Here is a 22756-nt window from a genome sequence, read left to right as displayed (position 1 = left end):
GAAACACCCCTACATAATTGTTCTCGATACACCTCCTCTATATAGTGACGACTGACGAAAGGACGAATGAAAACCTTTAAATGAACAAACCATCCTCTAGGTTTCTTTTCATGTTTTGATGATTATCATAACAAAATTGATAATGATTTTTATACTGAAACCATTCAATAGGCCCAGCGTTTATGAAAATAGTAGTGACGTCACATATTTTGACACAATGGCGTGTGCATTGTCAAGGTAAAGGTCATGGCGTGTGCACTGTCAAGGTAAAGGTCATCACAATACACATCCAAGTCGGCAATTTTTTAAAGTTTACTGGGACTGGGAGTCACTGTCACTTTCATTAATACGGGCACGTTTCTTGGGAGGGGGTCCTTGGTGAATGTGAACCTCAATGTTTCCACCTGTCACCAAGCCAGAAATTATAATGTGGAATCTGCCATGAATCCGGAACACTGACTAAGTCGACAGGTTACACGTGGTCCCATTGAGTTGGAGTGTGTCAGAGAAGTTGAAGTGGTATTTAAGCATACAGCTGCTGAACTTGTGTGAAGTATTCGGGAGATCTCTTCGAGTTGATTTGTGTTGATGTGAGATAAGTTGTTCATAGATGAAATATTTCCAAATGCTCCTGCCTCTGTCATCAATGCAAACAGTATCTCCGGTAAGTAGGTCAGCCATTTTGTTTACAGAAGTTATAGTACGTAGGAATATGATCAGATTCCTACAGTGACATGTTTGTTGTACGAGTGTAATGTTACACGTGGAACTGCTTACCTTGACTGATGAGTTCCTGAACAGTGAAGTGACATACTCCTCCACACGCGGGGCTGCCATGCGTTCCGGATCCGAGCCACCAATGTCACGTGTCACGATCCTGTCAATCATACGTAAATAACTACAAGTAATCTCCCTGTGTATTTAATGCCTGTTATATGTTAATGATAAGTCCTGGACATGGCTCCTTTTATATAACCTCAAGGTTTTAGATAATAATCCAATTTATAGAAGCAGGGATCTAGATGTGGCCTGTTTTATAGAAGCAGGGATCTGCATGTGGCCTGTTTTATAGAAGCAGGGATCTGCATGTGGCCTGTTTTATTGAAGCTGGGATCTGCATGTGGCCTGTTTTATAGAAGCAGGGATCTGGATGTGGCCCGTTTTATAGAAGCTGGGATCTGCATGTGGCCTGTTTTATTGAAGCTGGAATCTGAATGTGGCCTGTTTTAAGAAGCTGGGATCTGAATGTGGCCTGTTTTATAGAAGCTGGGATCTGCATGTGGCCTGTTTTATAGAAGCTGGGATCTGCATGTGGCCTCTTTTATAGAAGCAGGGATCTGCATGTGGCCTCTTTTATAGAAGCAAGGATCTGCATGTGGCCTGTTTTATAGAAGCTGGGATCTGCATGTGGCCTCTTTTATTGAAGCTGGGGCCCCTTAAGGACAAGTTAATTGATGCCACTGAGGGTACAGGATACAGCTGCAGGCTCTGGCTGTGATCCCTATTATTACTGCAGGATTCTGATTAAAACAAACTGAATTCTACTAACTTACCAAACTGTTGACTAGTGAGATGCTTTCTTACCTGCCTTTCTCCAAAGCATTGGCAAGGTCGATGCCCTGGGTTACACGCTCAAGGTCATTGCACCAAACCCCAAGTTTGGAGATTTTAGGACTCTTGTCTGGGACATCCTCTCGTATCTCCAGGGGCTAGAACACAACCCAGTACTCATAATTCAATGATTTAGCTGAATGACCCTTATTTAAAGAATTTGAAAGTGATCATCCAATTTGATAAAGGAATTTGAATTAGTTAACAAATTTTAAGCAGTAATGTTATAGTGTGGGTTTATAGCAGTTCTATGTAGATATGATATAACAAGGTATCACAAGTGAAACAAACCCCCTCGCATTCACACATTGTGTGCCATATGTAAGAGGAAATGAATAGAAAATTCAACGATGCAACAGTAACTGCTCAAGCGACTGCATCTTTTGAAGGTATTGTCATTGCAAACAATTGTATCAAGTTTCACGTTTTTCTAAAAATAGTAACAGTGACCTTGAACTTTCACGAAGTTACCCAAAATGTAGATTGTTCAAGGAATTGTCATACCAAACACCTGTACAGTGTATCAAGTTTGATGAAATTCTGTTGAGGAATGCAGTGGCTAGAGTGATGACAACTTTTTTTCTTAAAAAATACTAACAGTGACCTTCACCTTCAATGTAGAAACCTGAAATGCAAATGTGTTCAAGGCATTGCCATACCAAACACTTGTATGAAGTTTCATGAAATTCCATTGACCTTCAACGTAAAAAAACCTGAAATGCAAACTTATTCAAGGTATTGTCATACCAAACACTTGTATCACGTTTCATGAAATTCTGTATAGGAATGAAGTGGCTAGAGCGATGACAAATATTTTCTAAAAATAGTAACAGTGACCTTGACCTTCAACATAAAAACCTGAAATGCAAAATTATTCAAGGTATTGTCATACCAAACACTTGTATCAAGTTTCATGACATTCCGTTGAGAAATGAAGCTGCTAGAGCGATGACAAAGAGTTAACATAAGTAAATATGTATATACGTAAGTACCCGTAGGTACATATGTACACACAGGCGGAATCCTATAACCCCTCCAACTTTCATTGCAAGGGGATAATAAATATTAAAAGTCACTCGAAATCCAAGCTTTCTGGCTCGGTGCTTCATCAGGGTGTGGATGGTCCTCACTCCCCAAAGAAAGGCTGAACCCGAATACTTGGATTTAGCGTGTTAATTTTTATTGAATCATTTTCCTTCAGTGAACATTGTTGATGGACACGAGAGGTGCTATATTGTGGGGTAATCAGTTTAAGGTAGAGATAACCAGTCATTACCACATAGACAGCCTGGAGTACAGCGAGGGTTGTAACGCTGCCAGCCTTCGGGAAACTACTGTCTATAGGTCTCACCAGTAGGGGGCGTTTACATCCAGCTTTTAGTGCCCTGAAATATGAAGTGCGACATAATTGTATATGGTAAATAAGAAATAGTTTAAAAGCAATAAATAGCACAGGTGTGGCAGACTTACTAGTACAATCACCATATGTGTCGCAGATAAACTGAATGGTGTGCAATAGTGTACCATAAGTTTGTTAGTGACACATGTGGCAGTTATACCATTACGTCTGCCATATCTATGCAGATTATCGCCTATACTTTCGTTTTTATGTAAAAAAAAACATGTAAAATAATTTTTCCCTCAATACAAAATTTCCCTTGGTAATTAGCATGGCCAGGTCAAAAACTAGAACAGCAACAGAGGAACACCGGACATCACATAATTTCCTGCACTAAATCGAAAGTTAAAACAAAGCTATCATATCTGATTTGTTTTTAATCTTAAGAAAACAATTAGGATTTGAAATGAATAGATAATCATATCAGAAAAGCATCAATCTAAGTGCTGGGGAACCTTTTAAATGATGTTAGCTTTTAACACATTCACCCCTGAAATTTCATAATGAACTATTCCAACCTCTGAATTGGAAGAGTCCAAATGTGTCTTCAGGGGTGAATGAGTTAAATATTTTTTTCCCCCAAGTGGGTAGTTGAGCAATCGTAGAGGTGTAGTGCTCAGACTATGTATTCAAAAACACCCCTCAAACTGGTACGGCAGTTATGCTCTCATCAATGAATCTCCTCATAGAAAGGATACAGAAGGTATTGCCACACCAAACGGAAACATTATAATTGTGTACATGTTTATACAGGACGTGAAAAACCAAGTCTTTGATATTTACAGCACATTTTGGTCTGTTTTACATTTATTGACCTAATGTTCACTTAAACTTTAAGCCATAGGATACAAGCTACCTATAATTCCTGCTCCTTCTAAGGAACTGTTTTAGTTATTATCTTGTTGAAAAGAATCTGATGTGGTCGGAATTGGTGGCTATGAAATACTATCAGAATTGTACAACTAGCTATTGCGATACTGTATACTGAGAAATGTTTGCCCAAACAAACTTTGCCCTCCGCCCATGAAATCAATTTCTGTCCAGTGTTAATTTCACCCTTCGTATTCATTACCATGTATGTCATGCTGTTTACTTCTATTTACTCGTATGATGAATTCGCCCTCATTAAAAAGGGTGAAAAAGGAGAACATTAAACTACAGCAAAATTTACCTGTATACAATATTAACTTTCATTTCAATCCGGTCATGAAATGTAGATGTAACTAAAAATGTATCATCCAATACACATATCTGCTTTGCACTTATTTCACCGTTGACCTTGATGACAAGGTCATAGTGACATTTAATATAGTGCATACTGCACTGCACACCTTCTGCAGGTGATGCAGGTATTTTTTAAGTGGCATCAAAATATCTTCAATTGTTTAAAATTTAGTCCATACAAAACTTACTAAACATTTAGCACTTATGTAACCTCTGACCTAGAGCTGGTCAGAGCTCCTGGGGGTGATACATGCATACTCACGGTTTCATCAAGATATCATTTATGGTAATCACAAGATGTGCTGAATATGAAATATCAAAGTTGTAATCACCGCTAGATTTAAATCAGTTCTGTTTTATCTGTCACTTTATGATGTAACAGCCTATTAATATTTAACAGAACTGCAGACACTGTGTCGCATACCACACTAACTGAGTGAATCCAGGTAACACCATACACTCTGATCTACAGGACTTATATAATTAAGCTGGTCATATTTCAAAGGAGAGAACTTTCATAGCCACTGTGATCCGTCAGCCTGTGGCCTCTTGAGAAGTACAAAAGTTGGAAGTTAAGTATTTTTGACAGTCTTTGTCCTTGAAGGGACAATACAAATACAGTTAATTAAAAAAAACTCTGTAAATAGGGGGGTATCAGTACAGTTATTTCAATAACTTTATTAATTTGCATTAAGATGCAGAGGGCCCGCAGTGTTCACCTTGTCTGTAATCACATGTAAGCACACTTGTTTATAGACTGAAATTAATCACAGAATAAGGTTTGTGACTATATGTTACATGGTAAGTCAAACTTATTTCATTTTCTCTACAATATAATAAATTCACTTATGCTTTCAGCAGCAAAATGTCAAATTTGACTTCAAACTTTTGAATTATAAGAAACTGTTGAAGTTTTTACCATAGTTGATGCCAGTGACCTTGAAAGAAGGTTAAGGTCATTAATATGAGGAAATGTTATATCACTCCATCCCAGATAGATCCTACTCATAGAACAGAAGATTTTAAAGCTTTCTACTCAGTACAGCCTGTGTTGAGTGTTGACTCCAGTCAGTAACTAAAGCTGATCTTGACAAAATATATTAGCACTGTTGGTCTACTTAACATAACCAATAACCATGGCTATAGATATTGTGGTTATTTAGATAATGTTGTTTAAAGTTTTGAATATATTTGACCACTGTGACTTTCAAACTAGATCAAGGTCTGTTATATCAGGACAATCCCAGATACCTGTTTGCCAAATATTATGATTCTGGTCTTTCTAGAATTAAAGAAGAATATTATTAAATCTGCTAAACAAATATAGCCCATATTGACCTTTAACCCCAGCCAGCACTCAGAGGAGTTGACCTTTGACCTTGACAGAATATATTGGAAAAATGATTTGCACTGCTGGTCTACATGACATACCCAAGTATCATGACTCCAGATCCTATGGTTGTTTAAACTAGAACTGTAAGCCAAAGGCTTACTAAGGCAAAGCATTGCAAAGCAATCCATAGTCTCCCACCAGGTACAAGTATTTCGCACAAAGGGGCATACCTCCATCAAAAAGGGTAGAAATCCAAAATTAAAATGAGGGTGCACAACTGCAAAAGATACCGATCATTCATGCAAAGTTAAATGAAATCCACCTGTTAGTTAAGGAGGTGTTGCGCTGACAAGTATTTCGCACAAAGTGGCATAACTCCATCAAAAAGGTTGAAATCCAAAATTAAAATGCCAGTGCACAAATACATAAAATACTGATCATTTATGCAAAGTTTACCTGAAATCCACCTGTTAGATAAGGAGGAGTTTCGCGGACAATTATTTCGCACAAAGGGGCATAACTCCATCAAAAAGGGTTGAAATCCCAAATTAAAATGAGGGTGCACAACTGCAAAAGATACCAATCATTCATGCAAAGTTAAATGAAATCCACCTGTTAGTTAAGGAGGAGTTGCACGGACAAGTATTTCGCAAAAAGGGGCATAACTCCATCAAAAAGGGTTGAAATCCAAAATTAAAATGAGGGTGCACAACTGCAAAAGATACCAATCATTCATGCAAAGTTAAATGAAATCCACCTGTTAGTTAAGGAGGAGTTGCACGGACAAGTATTTCGCAAAAAGGGGCATAACTCCATCAAAAAGGGTTGAAATCCAAAATTAAAATGAGGGTGCACAACTGCAAAAGATACCAATCATTCATGCAAAGTTAAATGAAATCCACCTGTTAGTTAAGGAGGAGTTGCACGGACAAGTATTTCGCAAAAAGGGGCATAACTCCATCAAAAAGGGTTGAAATCCAAAATTAAAATGAGGGTGCACAACTGCAAAAGATACCAATCATTCATGCAAAGTTAAATGAAATCCACCTGTTAGTTAAGGAGGAGTTGCACGGACAAGTATTTCGCAAAAAGGGGCATAACTCCATCAAAAAGGGTTGAAATCCCAAATTAAAATGCCGGTGCACAACTACATAAGATACTGATCATTCATGCAAAGTTTCAATGAAATCCACCTGTTAATTAAGAAAGAAGGTTAAGGTCATTAATTAAGGAGGAGTTATCCGGATAAGTTTCTGCAGACGACAGACAGACAGACAGGGTAATTCCAGTATACCCTTCGTTGCGGGGGTATAATAATGTTGTTTAAAGTTTAAAACATGTTTGACCACTGTGACCTTGAAATTACGCAAAGGTCATTTATTTGAGAATACTTTTTAACACTTCATCCCAGGTAGCTACTAACAAAAAACCATCAGGCACTCCCTGGCAGGTGATCTAACATAACAAAACCACCAGTGGAAGGAGTGTTGATTGAGAGGCTGACTAATGTCTCTATCATGTATTAATTAAAGTGATCATGCCAGGAACTTTTAAGAATGGAAAATGTATAGAGACTACTGAAGGCTAATTCTAGACTTATACTCTAGTTGGAACTACAACCTTAAGATAATCAGGATGGGATTTTTTTCATGCTGGTGTAGGAGTAGTAATATTGTAATAAATTGCATATTAACATGATATCATAGTTATTTTTTCACTAATCACTTTGACAATTCTCTATTTCGACTACTGAAACACCTTGTGCAAACACCTTTTTAATCTCAAGATTTTATTGCAGATGTCATACATATATATTTACTTGTTGGTATTTTGTAAAGATCATCCGTCTGACTGGGTTGGCAAAGTGAAAAGAAATGTGACATTAAATCCTGTTCCGTAAGGAAGGTTGAAAACTATGGAGAGTTATAGTAACCTTTGGATGCCTTTCGTCCCAGCATCAGCAAATCGTCTCACATCATCGTAGTCCCGGTTCAGAGGTCCAGTTGGAGAAAAGATCTAAACAAACGATTCTCATGTCAGTATGTTAAGAGTTATTCCCCCTGTATATTTGACCAAAGTTAAACAAGACTCCACTAATAATAATGGCAGGGTAAATAGGGTATTGGTGACCTTAACATGGAGATTGTCAAATAAATAAAGGATGTGGCAGAGGTGCCAAACGAACTGAAATGAAGGAATTTTAGGAGGTGTACTTAAGACATTGAAAAACATGTATGTGGAGGTGTCAAAATCGCTTAAATAAGGCAAGTTGGGGAGGTGTCAAAATCACTTAAATAAGGCAAGTTGGGGAGGTGTCAAAATCACTTAAATAAGGCAAGTTGGGGAGGTGTCAAAATCACTTAAATAAGGCAAGTTGGGGAGGTGTCAAAATCACTTAAATAAGGCAAGTTGGGGAGGTGTCAAAATCACTTAAATAAGGCAAGTTGGGGAGGTGTCAAAATCACTTAAATAAGGCAAGTTGGGGAGGTGTCAAAATCACTTAAATAAGGCAAGTTGGGGAGGTGTCAAAATCACTTACACTTTTATGAACAGACTAGATAACCATTGGGCTTTACAGGAACTTTTGTAAAATTATAAATCTGAAATTCATCAATAACAAGATGGGGTAACATATGAACATTATAACTTTGTAATTTATTATGTAGATGTACTATTTGGAGTCTGGTGTAGAGGATCAGAAATGAACCTGTACCAGAAATAAACTTATCTCATCTTATGAGATTTTGTGGGGTCTCAAAGCAAGTGGGGTAGGTGTCAAAAAGACACTTTCATGAGCAAATGGAAGATGTCAAAAACAGTTTTCATAAAAAAGTTGGGGCGTGTCAACAAGAGGCCCAATGGGCCTACATCGTTCACCTAGTATTAATCTCACAGTTGTAACCTTAAAAGTGAACCAAAATAAAGCAACAGGCAAAATAATAAAATATCAGTGTCTTGTCTTAAAGGCATTCAAAAGAACCTGTTTAACAATTTAAACACATTTGGCCCCTGTGACCTAGTCAAACATGGACATTAAGTTGAACAAACTTTATAGCCCTTCATCCCAGGATGAACTTGCCAAATATCACACCATATACGTTTTGTTTATTGAGAAGACGACTTTTAAAGATTTATGCACAATTGACCAGATGTGACCTTGAAAGTGTGTCAAGGTCATTCTCATAAACAACAAAATTAGCCTAGGCATTTTGGTTATTCAGAAGAAGTCATTTAAAGATTACAACATATTTGACCCCATGTGACCTTGAGTATAAGTCAAGGTCATTCATTTAAACAAACTTGGAAGCCCTTGATCCCAGCATGCGTCTTACCAAATATCATCACCGGGACCTTTTGGATATTCATAAGAAGTCGTTTGAATATTTTAAACATATTTTACCTCTGTGACCTTGAATATAAGTCAAGGTCATTCATTTTAACAAACTTGGTAGCCCTTTATGCCAGCATGTTACTGGCCAAATATCATCACCATGGGCCTTTTGATTATTCAGAAGAAGTTGTTTTAAAGTAAAAAGTTGATGCTGGACGGACACCGGATGGATGCCGGACGCCACACTAAGGCATAAGCTTATATGCCAATATATCACCTTCGAACCAGTTGAGCTAAAAACACTAGTATGAGGCAAGTACCTTTACCTCATTAAACCAACCCTTACCCTTTTTTAACCTCACTGTATTCCCTACCAAACTTTTACCCTGTTTTTAGCTCAACTAATTATGTATAACTCACCAACCGCCTTGAAGGTATAACGTCGGTATCAACCAGGGTTACTTCCTTACCAAACGATGAATCCACCTACAACACAAAACAGAAGACTTTATACCTATAAAACAATCATCTAAAACAGCAAAAATAATGTTGTAAATGCGATTTCAGTTGAACAATTTGAGTACGAACTTGATGAACATTGGAAAAATCAGCCACAAAAGTATTGTTTCAAAGAAAAAATCAAGCTGTGAACTTTAAAATGATAATTTAGTATACTACGAGCTGACTATCAAAGGATTGTTAATCCTGTACGCATTTCATGTATATTGTCAGAATAAATCTGTGTATCTGTATTTATGCTCGCCTCACAATGCATAATGCATGCCAACAGACAAACCGGATCACAATAGGTCACTTGAGCTTTCAACCCATTATCTGTAAATCTTCAGGCAAACTAAGTCATTGTTTGCTGTATGTGGGAGCTGTAATTAAGCTCTGTCAAGCTGTACTTCTGCAACTGAGCTTCTCTAAGGATTCTACAGCTATGAAGCTGGGCTACTGAGAGGAGCTGTACTTCTAAAGCTGAACTACTGTAAGGAGCTGTATATCTAAAGCTGAACTACAGTAAGGAGCTGTATATCTAAAGCTGAACTACTGTAAGGAACTGTATATCTAAAGCTGAACTACTGTAAGGAGCAGTATATCTAAAGCTGAGCTACTGTAAGGAACTGTATATCTAAAGCTGAACTACTGTAAGGAACTGTATATCTAAAGCTGAACTACTGTAAGGAGCTGTATATCTAAAGCTGAACTACTGTAAGGAGCTGTATATCTAAAGCTGAACTACTGTAAGGAGCTGTATATCTAAAGCTGAACTACTGTAAGGAGCTGTATATCTAAAGCTGAACTACTGTAAGGAGCTGTATATCTAAAGCTGAACTACTGTAAGGAGCTGTATATCTAAAGCTGAACTACTGTAAGGAGCTGTATATCTAAAGCTGAACTACTGTAAGGAGCTGTATATCTAAAGCTGAACTACTGTAAGGAGCTGTATATCTAAAGCTGAACTACTGTAAGGAGCTGTATATCTAAAGCTGAACTACTGTAAGGAGCTGTATATCTAAAGCTGAACTACTGTAAGGAGCTGTATATCTAAAGCTGAACTACTGTAAGGAGCTGTATATCTAAAGCTGAACTACTGTAAGGAGCTGTATATCTAAAGCTGAACTACTGTAAGGAGCTGTATATCTAAAGCTGAACTACTGTAAGGAGCTGTATATCTAAAGCTGAACTACTGTAAGGAGCTGTATATCTAAAGCTGAACTACTGTAAGGAGCTGTATATCTAAAGCTGAACTACTGTAAGGAGCTGTATATCTAAAGCTGAACTACTGTAAGGAGCTGTATATCTAAAGCTGAACTACTGTAAGGAGCTGTATATCTAAAGCTGAACTACTGTAAGGAGCTGTATATCTAAAGCTGAACTACTGTAAGGAGCTGTATATCTAAAGCTGAACTACTGTAAGGAGCTGTATATCTAAAGCTGAACTACTGTAAGGAGCTGTATATCTAAAGCTGAACTACTGTAAGGAGCTGTATATCTAAAGCTGAACTACTGTAAGGAGCTGTATATCTAAAGCTGAACTACTGTAAGGAGCTGTATATCTAAAGCTGAACTACTGTAAGGAGCTGTATATCTAAAGCTGAACTACTGTAAGGAGCTGTATATCTAAAGCTGAACTACTGTAAGGAGCTGTATATCTAAAGCTGAACTACTGTAAGGAGCTGTATATCTAAAGCTGAACTACTGTAAGGAGCTGTATATCTAAAGCTGAACTACTGTAAGGAGCTGTATATCTAAAGCTGAACTACTGTAAGGAGCTGTATATCTAAAGCTGAACTACTGTAAGGAGCTGTATATCTAAAGCTGAACTACTGTAAGGAGCTGTATATCTAAAGCTGAACTACTGTAAGGAGCTGTATATCTAAAGCTGAACTACTGTAAGGAGCTGTATATCTAAAGCTGAACTACTGTAAGGAGCTGTATATCTAAAGCTGAACTACTGTAAGGAGCTGTATATCTAAAGCTGAACTACTGTAAGGAGCTGTATATCTAAAGCTGAACTACTGTAAGGAGCTGTATATCTAAAGCTGAACTACTGTAAGGAGCTGTATATCTAAAGCTGAACTACTGTAAGGAGCTGTATATCTAAAGCTGAACTACTGTAAGGAGCTGTATATCTAAAGCTGAACTACTGTAAGGAGCTGTATATCTAAAGCTGAACTACTGTAAGGAGCTGTATATCTAAAGCTGAACTACTGTAAGGAGCTGTATATCTAAAGCTGAACTACTGTAAGGAGCTGTATATCTAAAGCTGAACTACTGTAAGGAGCTGTATATCTAAAGCTGAACTACTGTAAGGAGCTGTATATCTAAAGCTGAACTACTGTAAGGAGCTGTATATCTAAAGCTGAACTACTGTAAGGAGCTGTATATCTAAAGCTGAACTACTGTAAGGAGCTGTATATCTAAAGCTGAACTACTGTAAGGAGCTGTATATCTAAAGCTGAACTACTGTAAGGAGCTGTATATCTAAAGCTGAACTACTGTAAGGAGCTGTATATCTAAAGCTGAACTACTGTAAGGAGCTGTATATCTAAAGCTGAACTACTGTAAGGAGCTGTATATCTAAAGCTGAACTACTGTAAGGAGCTGTATATCTAAAGCTGAACTACTGTAAGGAGCTGTATATCTAAAGCTGAACTACTGTAAGGAGCTGTATATCTAAAGCTGAACTACTGTAAGGAGCTGTATATCTAAAGCTGAACTACTGTAAGGAGCTGTATATCTAAAGCTGAACTACTGTAAGGAGCTGTATATCTAAAGCTGAACTACTGTAAGGAGCTGTATATCTAAAGCTGAACTACTGTAAGGAGCTGTATATCTAAAGCTGAACTACTGTAAGGAGCTGTATATCTAAAGCTGAACTACTGTAAGGAGCTGTATATCTAAAGCTGAACTACTGTAAGGAGCTGTATATCTAAAGCTGAACTACTGTAAGGAGCTGTATATCTAAAGCTGAACTACTGTAAGGAGCTGTATATCTAAAGCTGAACTACTGTAAGGAGCTGTATATCTAAAGCTGAACTACTGTAAGGAGCTGTATATCTAAAGCTGAACTACTGTAAGGAGCTGTATATCTAAAGCTGAACTACTGTAAGGAGCTGTATATCTAAAGCTGAACTACTGTAAGGAGCTGTATATCTAAAGCTGAACTACTGTAAGGAGCTGTATATCTAAAGCTGAACTACTGTAAGGAGCTGTATATCTAAAGCTGAACTACTGTAAGGAGCTGTATATCTAAAGCTGAACTACTGTAAGGAGCTGTATATCTAAAGCTGAACTACTGTAAGGAGCTGTATATCTAAAGCTGAACTACTGTAAGGAGCTGTATATCTAAAGCTGAACTACTGTAAGGAGCTGTATATCTAAAGCTGAACTACTGTAAGGAGCTGTATATCTAAAGCTGAACTACTGTAAGGAGCTGTATATCTAAAGCTGAACTACTGTAAGGAGCTGTATATCTAAAGCTGAACTACTGTAAGGAGCTGTATATCTAAAGCTGAACTACTGTAAGGAGCTGTATATCTAAAGCTGAACTACTGTAAGGAGCTGTATATCTAAAGCTGAACTACTGTAAGGAGCTGTATATCTAAAGCTGAACTACTGTAAGGAGCTGTATATCTAAAGCTGAACTACTGTAAGGAGCTGTATATCTAAAGCTGAACTACTGTAAGGAGCTGTATATCTAAAGCTGAACTACTGTAAGGAGCTGTATATCTAAAGCTGAACTACTGTAAGGAGCTGTATATCTAAAGCTGAACTACTGTAAGGAGCTGTATATCTAAAGCTGAACTACTGTAAGGAGCTGTATATCTAAAGCTGAACTACTGTAAGGAGCTGTATATCTAAAGCTGAACTACTGTAAGGAGCTGTATATCTAAAGCTGAACTACTGTAAGGAGCTGTATATCTAAAGCTGAACTACTGTAAGGAGCTGTATATCTAAAGCTGAACTACTGTAAGGAGCTGTATATCTAAAGCTGAACTACTGTAAGGAGCTGTATATCTAAAGCTGAACTACTGTAAGGAGCTGTATATCTAAAGCTGAACTACTGTAAGGAGCTGTATATCTAAAGCTGAACTACTGTAAGGAGCTGTATATCTAAAGCTGAACTACTGTAAGGAGCTGTATATCTAAAGCTGAACTACTGTAAGGAGCTGTATATCTAAAGCTGAACTACTGTAAGGAGCTGTATATCTAAAGCTGAACTACTGTAAGGAGCTGTATATCTAAAGCTGAACTACTGTAAGGAGCTGTATATCTAAAGCTGAACTACTGTAAGGAGCTGTATATCTAAAGCTGAACTACTGTAAGGAGCTGTATATCTAAAGCTGAACTACTGTAAGGAGCTGTATATCTAAAGCTGAACTACTGTAAGGAGCTGTATATCTAAAGCTGAACTACTGTAAGGAGCTGTATATCTAAAGCTGAACTACTGTAAGGAGCTGTATATCTAAAGCTGAACTACTGTAAGGAGCTGTATATCTAAAGCTGAACTACTGTAAGGAGCTGTATATCTAAAGCTGAACTACTGTAAGGAGCTGTATATCTAAAGCTGAACTACTGTAAGGAGCTGTATATCTAAAGCTGAACTACTGTAAGGAGCTGTATATCTAAAGCTGAACTACTGTAAGGAGCTGTATATCTAAAGCTGAACTACTGTAAGGAGCTGTATATCTAAAGCTGAACTACTGTAAGGAGCTGTATATCTAAAGCTGAACTACTGTAAGGAGCTGTATATCTAAAGCTGAACTACTGTAAGGAGCTGTATATCTAAAGCTGAACTACTGTAAGGAGCTGTATATCTAAAGCTGAACTACTGTAAGGAGCTGTATATCTAAAGCTGAACTACTGTAAGGAGCTGTATATCTAAAGCTGAACTACTGTAAGGAGCTGTATATCTAAAGCTGAACTACTGTAAGGAGCTGTATATCTAAAGCTGAACTACTGTAAGGAGCTGTATATCTAAAGCTGAACTACTGTAAGGAGCTGTATATCTAAAGCTGAACTACTGTAAGGAGCTGTATATCTAAAGCTGAACTACTGTAAGGAGCTGTATATCTAAAGCTGAACTACTGTAAGGAGCTGTATATCTAAAGCTGAACTACTGTAAGGAGCTGTATATCTAAAGCTGAACTACTGTAAGGAGCTGTATATCTAAAGCTGAACTACTGTAAGGAGCTGTATATCTAAAGCTGAACTACTGTAAGGAGCTGTATATCTAAAGCTGAACTACTGTAAGGAGCTGTATATCTAAAGCTGAACTACTGTAAGGAGCTGTATATCTAAAGCTGAACTACTGTAAGGAGCTGTATATCTAAAGCTGAACTACTGTAAGGAGCTGTATATCTAAAGCTGAGCTACTGTAAGGAGCTGTATATCTAAAGCTGAACTACTGTAAGGAACTGTATATCTAAAGCTGAGCTACTGTAAGGAACTGTATATCTAAACCTGAACTACTGTAAGGAGCTGTATATCTAAAGCTGAGCTACTGTAAGGAGCTGTATATATAAAGCTGAACTACTGTAAGGAGCAGTATATCTAAAGCTGAACTACTGTAAGGGGCTGTATAACTAAAGCTGAGCTACTGTAAGGAACTGTATATCTAAAGCTGAACTACTGTAAGGAACTGCAACTACTGTAAGGAACTGTAAATCTAAAGCTGAGCTACTGTATGGAGTTTGTTATGGTACAAACCTGACTATAACTTTCCAGTGGAGCCTTTAAACACTCCAGGTTGTTATTGACACCTGATAATTTGGTCACGCTATCTGTTACCACGACAACGCCATCAAACTGTGGATCCTTGACATCAAGGCATGGAATCAGTTCAGGAAGCCTGAAAACAAAACACATGTTTAGGACCTCTAGTCCAGTTATCCAAATATTTTGACTTTTGTAACATTCCGACAAGGTATTGCTGAGTAATAATAATCCCTAATAATTCCAGGTTACAGGGAAGATTTGACCCCTTTTTCCCAGTTAGCTAATCGCCCAATATCATAACACTAGGCATCTTGGTAATTTAGAAGTAATTTAAATAATTTAACGTTTGAACATTATGACCTTGAAAGTGGATCAAGGTCATATTTTTCAATGAACTTGGTAGCTACAGACAAAGTATCACCACTAGGCCTATTTGTTACTCAGAAAAACTTGTTCAGAAAAACTTGTTCAAATATTTTAACATTTTTGACCCCTGTGACCTGAAAGAAGGTCAAGGTCTTTTCGATATATCTGGTAGGACTTCATCATGTGATACCCATACATTCTACTTACATGCAGCATATATATATACATTGGTAAATAGCAATACCACTTCACATTATCCAGTTTGAGGCTTGTGTATGTAAAAGTCTTTAAATGACACAGTTGACAGTTAAAGTATAGCCTGAAATAATAATAAAATCTATTAGCTGTAACTGAAAGAGATCGAGTTATCTCAGTCGAGGGCTAAGATTCTGTAACATAATCCCAATCGAGGCGTAAGCCGAGGTTGGGATGCTACAGAATCTTAGCCCGAGACCGAGATAACAAGATCTTGTTCAGTTACAGGTAATTGATTTTTTTTCTCGTATATTTTAGTTCGAAAAAAACCTATTCAATTTTGATAAAAACTATAAGTATCCAGTCTGGGGACTCAAATGAAAATTAGAATGCTTCCACGTAAAAATGTAGTCCATCCTTACAAAGCAGACAATGTATTTCACAGAGTAGATTATATTATATCTACAACATCAGATATATAATAACATACACAAGAGGCCCAGAGGGCCTGTATCGTTCACCTGGATGTCTAAGCAATCATGGCAAAATATTCTCCAAATGGCATCCAAGGGAATGGGCCAGACCCCAAGACCTATCCTCGTAGCAAATCTGTATTAGATTTTTCATGCCCAGCAATTTTATGTATGATTATGGGGTGGGGATCTCAACTGTTTCCAATCTGTGATTCAGAAACTAGGTCCCTAGGGTTGTGGCCAGACCCTAGGATCAGTTCTAATATCATGACTGCATTCGTCTCTTTATGCCCAGAATTTGTATAAACAGTTTTGGGTTGGGGATCTCAACCGTTTCAAAGTTATGACCCAGGGGTTAAGTCTGCAAGGGTGGGGCAGACCGCGGGGTCAATTCTAATATCATGACTTCATTCATCTCTTTATGCCCAACAATTGTATATATAGTTTTGGGGTGGGGATCTTAATGGTTTAGAAGTTAGGACCCAGGGGTGAAGTCTCAAAGGCTGGGGCAGACCCAGGGGCCATCCTGGAAGTGTATGTGCATTCATCTCTTTATACTCAGCAATTGTATATATGGTGATAGGGTGGTGCTCTCAACTGTAATAAACCTTTTTTGGCCCCATCCCTTAGCACGGAATGTCTACCCCACCATTTGTACAATTTTGAATCCCTACCTCCTATGAATTCTTCCAACCAAATATGATTGATATCCAGTGCATAGTTCTACAGAAGAAGTTGTTTATAGCAATATAGCAAAATTGCCCCCTTTTGGCCCCACCCCTCAGCCCCCTGGGGGGTCAGCCCCACCATTTGTACAATTTTGAATTCCCACCACCTAAGGATGCTTCCATTCAAAGGTAAATTCCAATAACTGGTTAAGAAGATGAAGTTGTTTGAAGAAATTGTTGACGTACAGATGACGGGCGGACGACAAACGCCACGGTATGGCATGAGCTCATCTTGGTCCTTTGGACCCAGTGAGCTAAAAATACAATTAACGACAGTATATTTATAATGTAACAGTATACTTATAATGTAAATTGTCAATTTAAAGCCCCTAAGTGCGGAAGAATAAATTGCAGTGTAAAAATTCTGCGAAATGTCACGTAAAGGACACAGACAGATCGGACGAGATAGAAAAATCTAGCATGGGGTATGACGTAGGATGTATCTGTCTGAGGTGCGAGAATACTATATCTTGTTAAACATCACATATCACTAGGAAAAGCTTTTTTTGATAGTTTATATATAGAATGTTAGTCAACACACCACTTTGACAGTCTATATATAGAATGTTAGTCAACACACACACCTCTTTGATAGTCTATATATAGAATGTTAGTCACTCACACACCTGTTTGATAGTCTATATATAGAATGTTAGTTACTCACACACCTCTTTGATAGTCTATATATAGAATGTTAGTCACTCACACCACTTTGATAGTCTATATATAGAATGTTAGTCACTCACACACCTCTTTGATAGTCTATATATAGAATGTTAGTCACTCACACCACTTTGACAGTCTATATATAGAATGTTAGTCACTATACACACACCTGTTTGATAGTCTATGTATAGAATGTTAGTCACTACACACCTCTTTGATAGTCTATATATAGAATGTTAGTCACTCACACCACTTTGACAGTCTATATATAGAATGTTAGTCACCACACACCTCTTTGATAGTCTATATATAGAATGTTAGTCAACACACACACCTCTTTGATAGTCTATATATAGAATGTTAGTCACTCACACCACTTTAACAGTCTATATATAGAATGTTAGTCACTACACACACCTGTTTTATAGTTTATATATAGAATGTTAGTCACCACACACCTCTTTGATAGTCTATATATAGAATGTTAGTCACTCACACCACTTTAACAGTCTATATATAGAATGTTAGTCACTCACACACCTCTTTGATAGTCTATATATAGAATGTTAGTCACTACACACCACTTTGATAGTCTTTATATAGAATGTTAGTCACTCACACCACTTTGACAGTCTATATATAGAATGTTAGTCACTCACACACCTCTTTGATAGTCAATATATAGAATGTTTGTAACCACACACCTCTTTGATAGTTTATATATAGAATGTTAGTCACTATACACACCTCTTTGATAGTCTATATATATAATGTTTGTCACCACACATTTGTTTGATAGTTTATACATAGAATGTGAGTCATGCCACACCTATCTTAAAGTTTATATCTTTGAACGACTGTATATAGAATGTTAGTCACTGCACACCTCTTTGACAGACTATAAATATAATGTTATTAGCCACTACACACTCTTTATAGCGCAGAGTTTCCTCTGGCCCTGACAATAGACTTAGACATTTTGACAGATAGATGTCCCACACCAGACACATATCTGTCAAAATGTCAAAAGTCTGGTGTCAGGGCCAGAGGACACTCCGGATAACACTCTTTAATAGTCTATAACGGTAGTTGAAACAGTAATCGGGTACACATATACATATCGTACGTGCTAGTCTATCTCGGTATAATTTTAGCTACACGTCAGAAGCGCGTGTCTGCACAGAAATTTACACCTAATAATTATAAAGATATGCATAGACATCTATCCCAATCACACAGTAACGAGGACAACCTGCTAACAATTGCGTTACCAGTTACGTATATATATCGGGGTCAATAGATATGACCCGACCGACATTTTGATGACCTGCTCTTATCCATAGCTTTAGTGTATATATGGATTTTTGAACTTCGTTTTTTCCCCGTTACACCCGTTCCATGTCATTAACGCCCCTCCCCAATCTCTGCCATGTTTACACTAGCCTCGTGTCTCCACCCGGGAGTCCCGCAGGCCTTTATTCAAACACTTACCCGTTATTCTCCATGCTGCTATCTAGACCAACACCGCCGTCCTGCTGTACACGAACTGAAAGTAGACCTACGACCACGTGACGAGCCTTAATTATCAGCTAGTAGAAGACCGTTCTCGTGTACATGTGATGTCATAGGGCAGCGGATAAGCGAATCGGAGAGTACAAACTTTACCAACTCTAATCAAGTTTGTTGAAGTATAACAATTTGTCAAATACTGAAAAATCTTCAAAATGCCTCATGTATCAACAGCAAACTAAATTTTAATTTTATATTTGCAAATATTTTACAGCGATTTCCTGGATCCATTCTGATTAGTTATATCACGGAATTGAATAAGTCCGTGGTTATATAAAGTTATAACCAGTGGCTGTTCACTAACATACAGAGCACAGGGAACTGATAATTTGTTTCACCTATATTTGGACCTAAACTAGTTCAGGTACATATATGTATAGATCAACTTTTGGAATGCCGATGGTTGGAGGTGGCATTTTTACTGAAATTTGATCTTAACCCTAAAACGTGTAAAATAACTCTGAACACCTTAGCTAAGGTCTAAATATAGCTGTAGCAAGTTCTCAGGTCCCTGTGATACAGAACCGTCAGAGGAGATTTCCTCCTCTTTCCGGGGAAACTCTACGGGAAAAAACTTCTTCATGTGACGAAACCCAGTCATCCATACTAGTGTACGAAGGCTTGACAGTTCAAAGATTTGACAGTCCAAAGACCTGACAGTCCGAAACCTTGACAGTCAAAAGACTTGACAGTCCGAGACTTGACAGTCCAAAGGTGTGACAGTTCAAAGGATTAACAGTCCGAAGACTTGACAGTCCAAAGACTTGGCAGTCCGAAACCTTGACAATCCGAAGACTTGACAGTCCAAAGACTTGGCAGTCCGAAGGCTTGAAAATCCAAAGACTTTACAGTCCGAAAACTAGACAGTTCGAAGACGTGACAGACCTAAAGCTTGACAGTCCGAAGACTTGACAGTCCAAAGGATTGACAGTCCGAAGACTTGACAGTCTAAAGACGTGACAGACCGAAAGCTTGACAGTTTTACATGATCGGGGCAGAATCGGACTAAATTATATATATACATTTATGTCGTTATGTTATTACTTATGAGACCTATATTTGTAGTATTATATATTTTTTATCGGGTATAAGATATATTTGATAAAAGAATTGCAACGAATTAAGAGTATTGTATGGATATGGATCGGGCAGGAACAGGCGACGATTTACAGGAACGGACAGAAACGGGCGACGATTTACAGGAACGGACAGAAACGGGGCAGGATCGATGATTGGCTTGTTTCGCAGGTGATTGTTGGCCAAGAAATTTGCCGACAGAGTCATCAATGTACGTTTTTGTTGGAACGATAAGTCTATTGTCTACTATTACGGAATTAGATAATCAGTTTTGACCACATGATGGCACATCGGCCTTTGAAAACTGATTTTCTCTACCCCAGACATAATGTTTGTAATTTTCATATTTAGGACATCAAACTGATGTAATCTAAATGGATTTGGTTTAAAAAAGTCAAATAGGAAAAAAATGCTAAAACCCTTCATTTCACCATTATGGTAAAGTGAAGGCCCCCTGCCCCACCCTGATTGTCTCTACCCAAGACATAATGTTTGTAATTTTCATATTCAGGACATCAAACTGATGTAATCTAAATGGATTTGGTTTAAAAAAGTCAAATAGGAAAAAAATATATGCTAAAACCCTATATTTCACCATTATGGTAATTAAGTGAAGCTCCCCTACCCCACCCTAGATTTCTCTACTTCAGACATAATTTTTGAGGTTTTCAGATAGAATACATCAAGTTGAAGTAAACTTAAAGAAAATGAATGGAAAAAAGTTTGTCAGAATAGAAATCGATGGAACCCTTCATTTCACCATGGGGCGGTTCATATTACCATAATGGCAATATGAACCACGGTTCATTTCACCATAATGGCAATATGAACCACGGTTCATTTCACCATGCTTCACAATACCATGCTACACCGGGCTACTCAAAATATTTGATAATAAAAGCACGAACTTACTCCGTGATAAAAGTACATAATCTGTTATATATACTTGGCTCAGAGACATCTTCTCCTTGAGCTTACCTGTATGTTTAATCATTGTGAAATGAAAAATTAATTCCATATAAGTTTTGTTTTGTCTTCTCACTGAAAAGTTTTAGAATTCGTCTAATGCAAGTGACTTCCACTTATGACTTTCTTCATTCATTAAAGCGTTTCATCGTTTTTCTTTCTTCTTTACATATACAATTTATGTACAGAATTGTTTTTCTAAAACAGATAATGCCTATGTGGTCAAACAATCCAACATATGGACTTCAATATCTATTTACGTAAAACACGTTTTCAAGTAATTTATATTTATATATAGAATAATATTTAATTTTCAGACTGATGTCACTTTTTTGAGTTGGAAAATTGCGTATTTTCTTTGAAAAAATACTAAGAAGTTTCCTTTGATTGAACTGTTAAGCGTGCACATCATCTGCACATCAATAAGCACAAGGACAAATGATTAATTCAATCTTAATGAATTTTGTTAATTCATAATCATAATGTCATTTCCAATGTTTCATGTGTTATTATGACATTGCAATAACCATGTCATATATATAAATGAGAAAATCAACAAAGAGACATATATATTATATATGTAATATATAATTATCTTTAATCAAATATATCTTATACACGATAAAAAATATATAAGATATATATAATTTAGTCCGATTCTGGCCCGATCATGTAATTGCATTTTTCTTATCAAATATACCTTATACCCGATAAGGATAATTAAATATATACAATAAATATATATAAATAAGTCCGATCCTGCCCCGTTTCTGTCCGTTCCTGTAAATCGTCGCCCGTTTCTGTCCGTTCCTGTAAATCGTCGCCCGTTCCTGCCCGATCCATATCCATACAATACTCTTAATTCGTTGCAATTCTTTCATCAAATAATATCTTATACCCGATAAAAAATATATAATACTACAAATATAGGTCTCATAAGTAATAACGACATAAATGTATATATAGATATACTTTAGTCCGATTCTGCCCCGATCATGTAATTGCAATCCTTTTATCAAATATATCTTATACCCGATAATGATACTTAAATATGTCTAATATATATTTTCATTAATGTATATAATAATTAATATATTTCTGCCCGTTCCTGCCCGTTCCTGTAAATCGTCGAACCCAATTTTAGCTACCCGTCAGAAGCGCGTGCTGCACCCAAATTTACACCTAATAATTATTAAGATATGCATATGCAACGGACAATTTGATATAGAATGGCGTAAATGGAAAAAGTTAATTGATTTATAATATAGAGTACTCTTGCTGTTTTTTTACTTGTAAATTATTATTAGTAGTACCAGTGTTATTGTTATTCATATATCAAGTAGGCTTCTCCCAGCCCTTGGCAAAGCTGAAATTATATGTCTTGTCTATATATAGCTACCTCCCAACCTGTTCTTCCACTTTGTTTCTATTTCTTTTTCTCGCTTTCTTTTTCTTTTCTTTAAACGTCTTTAATTCTTTCTACATGCTATTTGTCTGTCCAGCCAATAAAGTGCAATATACATTCATGTAAATCTGATCTTATTTATCACTGCAGGTATACAATAGATAATTTATTGTTTATTTTTTTTT

The 22756-nt window shown here is 37.1% G+C and overlaps 1 protein-coding gene across 4 annotated transcripts in view; it reads right to left on the bottom strand.

The window, feature by feature from the left end:
• Window positions 1-22756, bottom strand: part of LOC110455391 (putative aminopeptidase W07G4.4) — a 39339-nt gene that overhangs the window by 15199 nt on the left and 1384 nt on the right. For 3 of the 4 annotated variants that reach the window (XR_002463442.1, XR_002463441.1, XM_021505500.1), the window contains exons 1-7: window positions 19046-19124; window positions 15118-15259; window positions 9319-9384; window positions 7501-7583; window positions 2888-2996; window positions 1585-1709; window positions 778-877 (exon numbers count right to left, since the gene is read on the bottom strand). Coding sequence is in view for 2 of the 4 variants with exons in the window: in XM_021505500.1 (XP_021361175.1) it covers window positions 778-877; window positions 1585-1709; window positions 2888-2996; window positions 7501-7583; window positions 9319-9384; window positions 15118-15259; window positions 19046-19059 (639 nt within the window). In the remaining 2 variants the exon portion in view is untranslated. Of the gene's footprint in view, window positions 1-777; window positions 878-1584; window positions 1710-2887; window positions 2997-7500; window positions 7584-9318; window positions 9385-15117; window positions 15260-19045; window positions 19125-22756 lie in introns of those variants that run through there. The other variant, XM_021505501.1, reaches the window with a different exon arrangement.

This window comes from Mizuhopecten yessoensis, unplaced genomic scaffold (genome assembly GCF_002113885.1).
Source record: "Mizuhopecten yessoensis strain PY_sf001 unplaced genomic scaffold, ASM211388v2 scaffold8213, whole genome shotgun sequence".
NCBI classification, from domain to species: Eukaryota; Metazoa; Mollusca; class Bivalvia; order Pectinida; family Pectinidae; genus Mizuhopecten; species Mizuhopecten yessoensis.
Note: the sequence above shows the minus strand (reverse complement) of the source record. Positions and strands in the feature narration are given on the sequence as shown.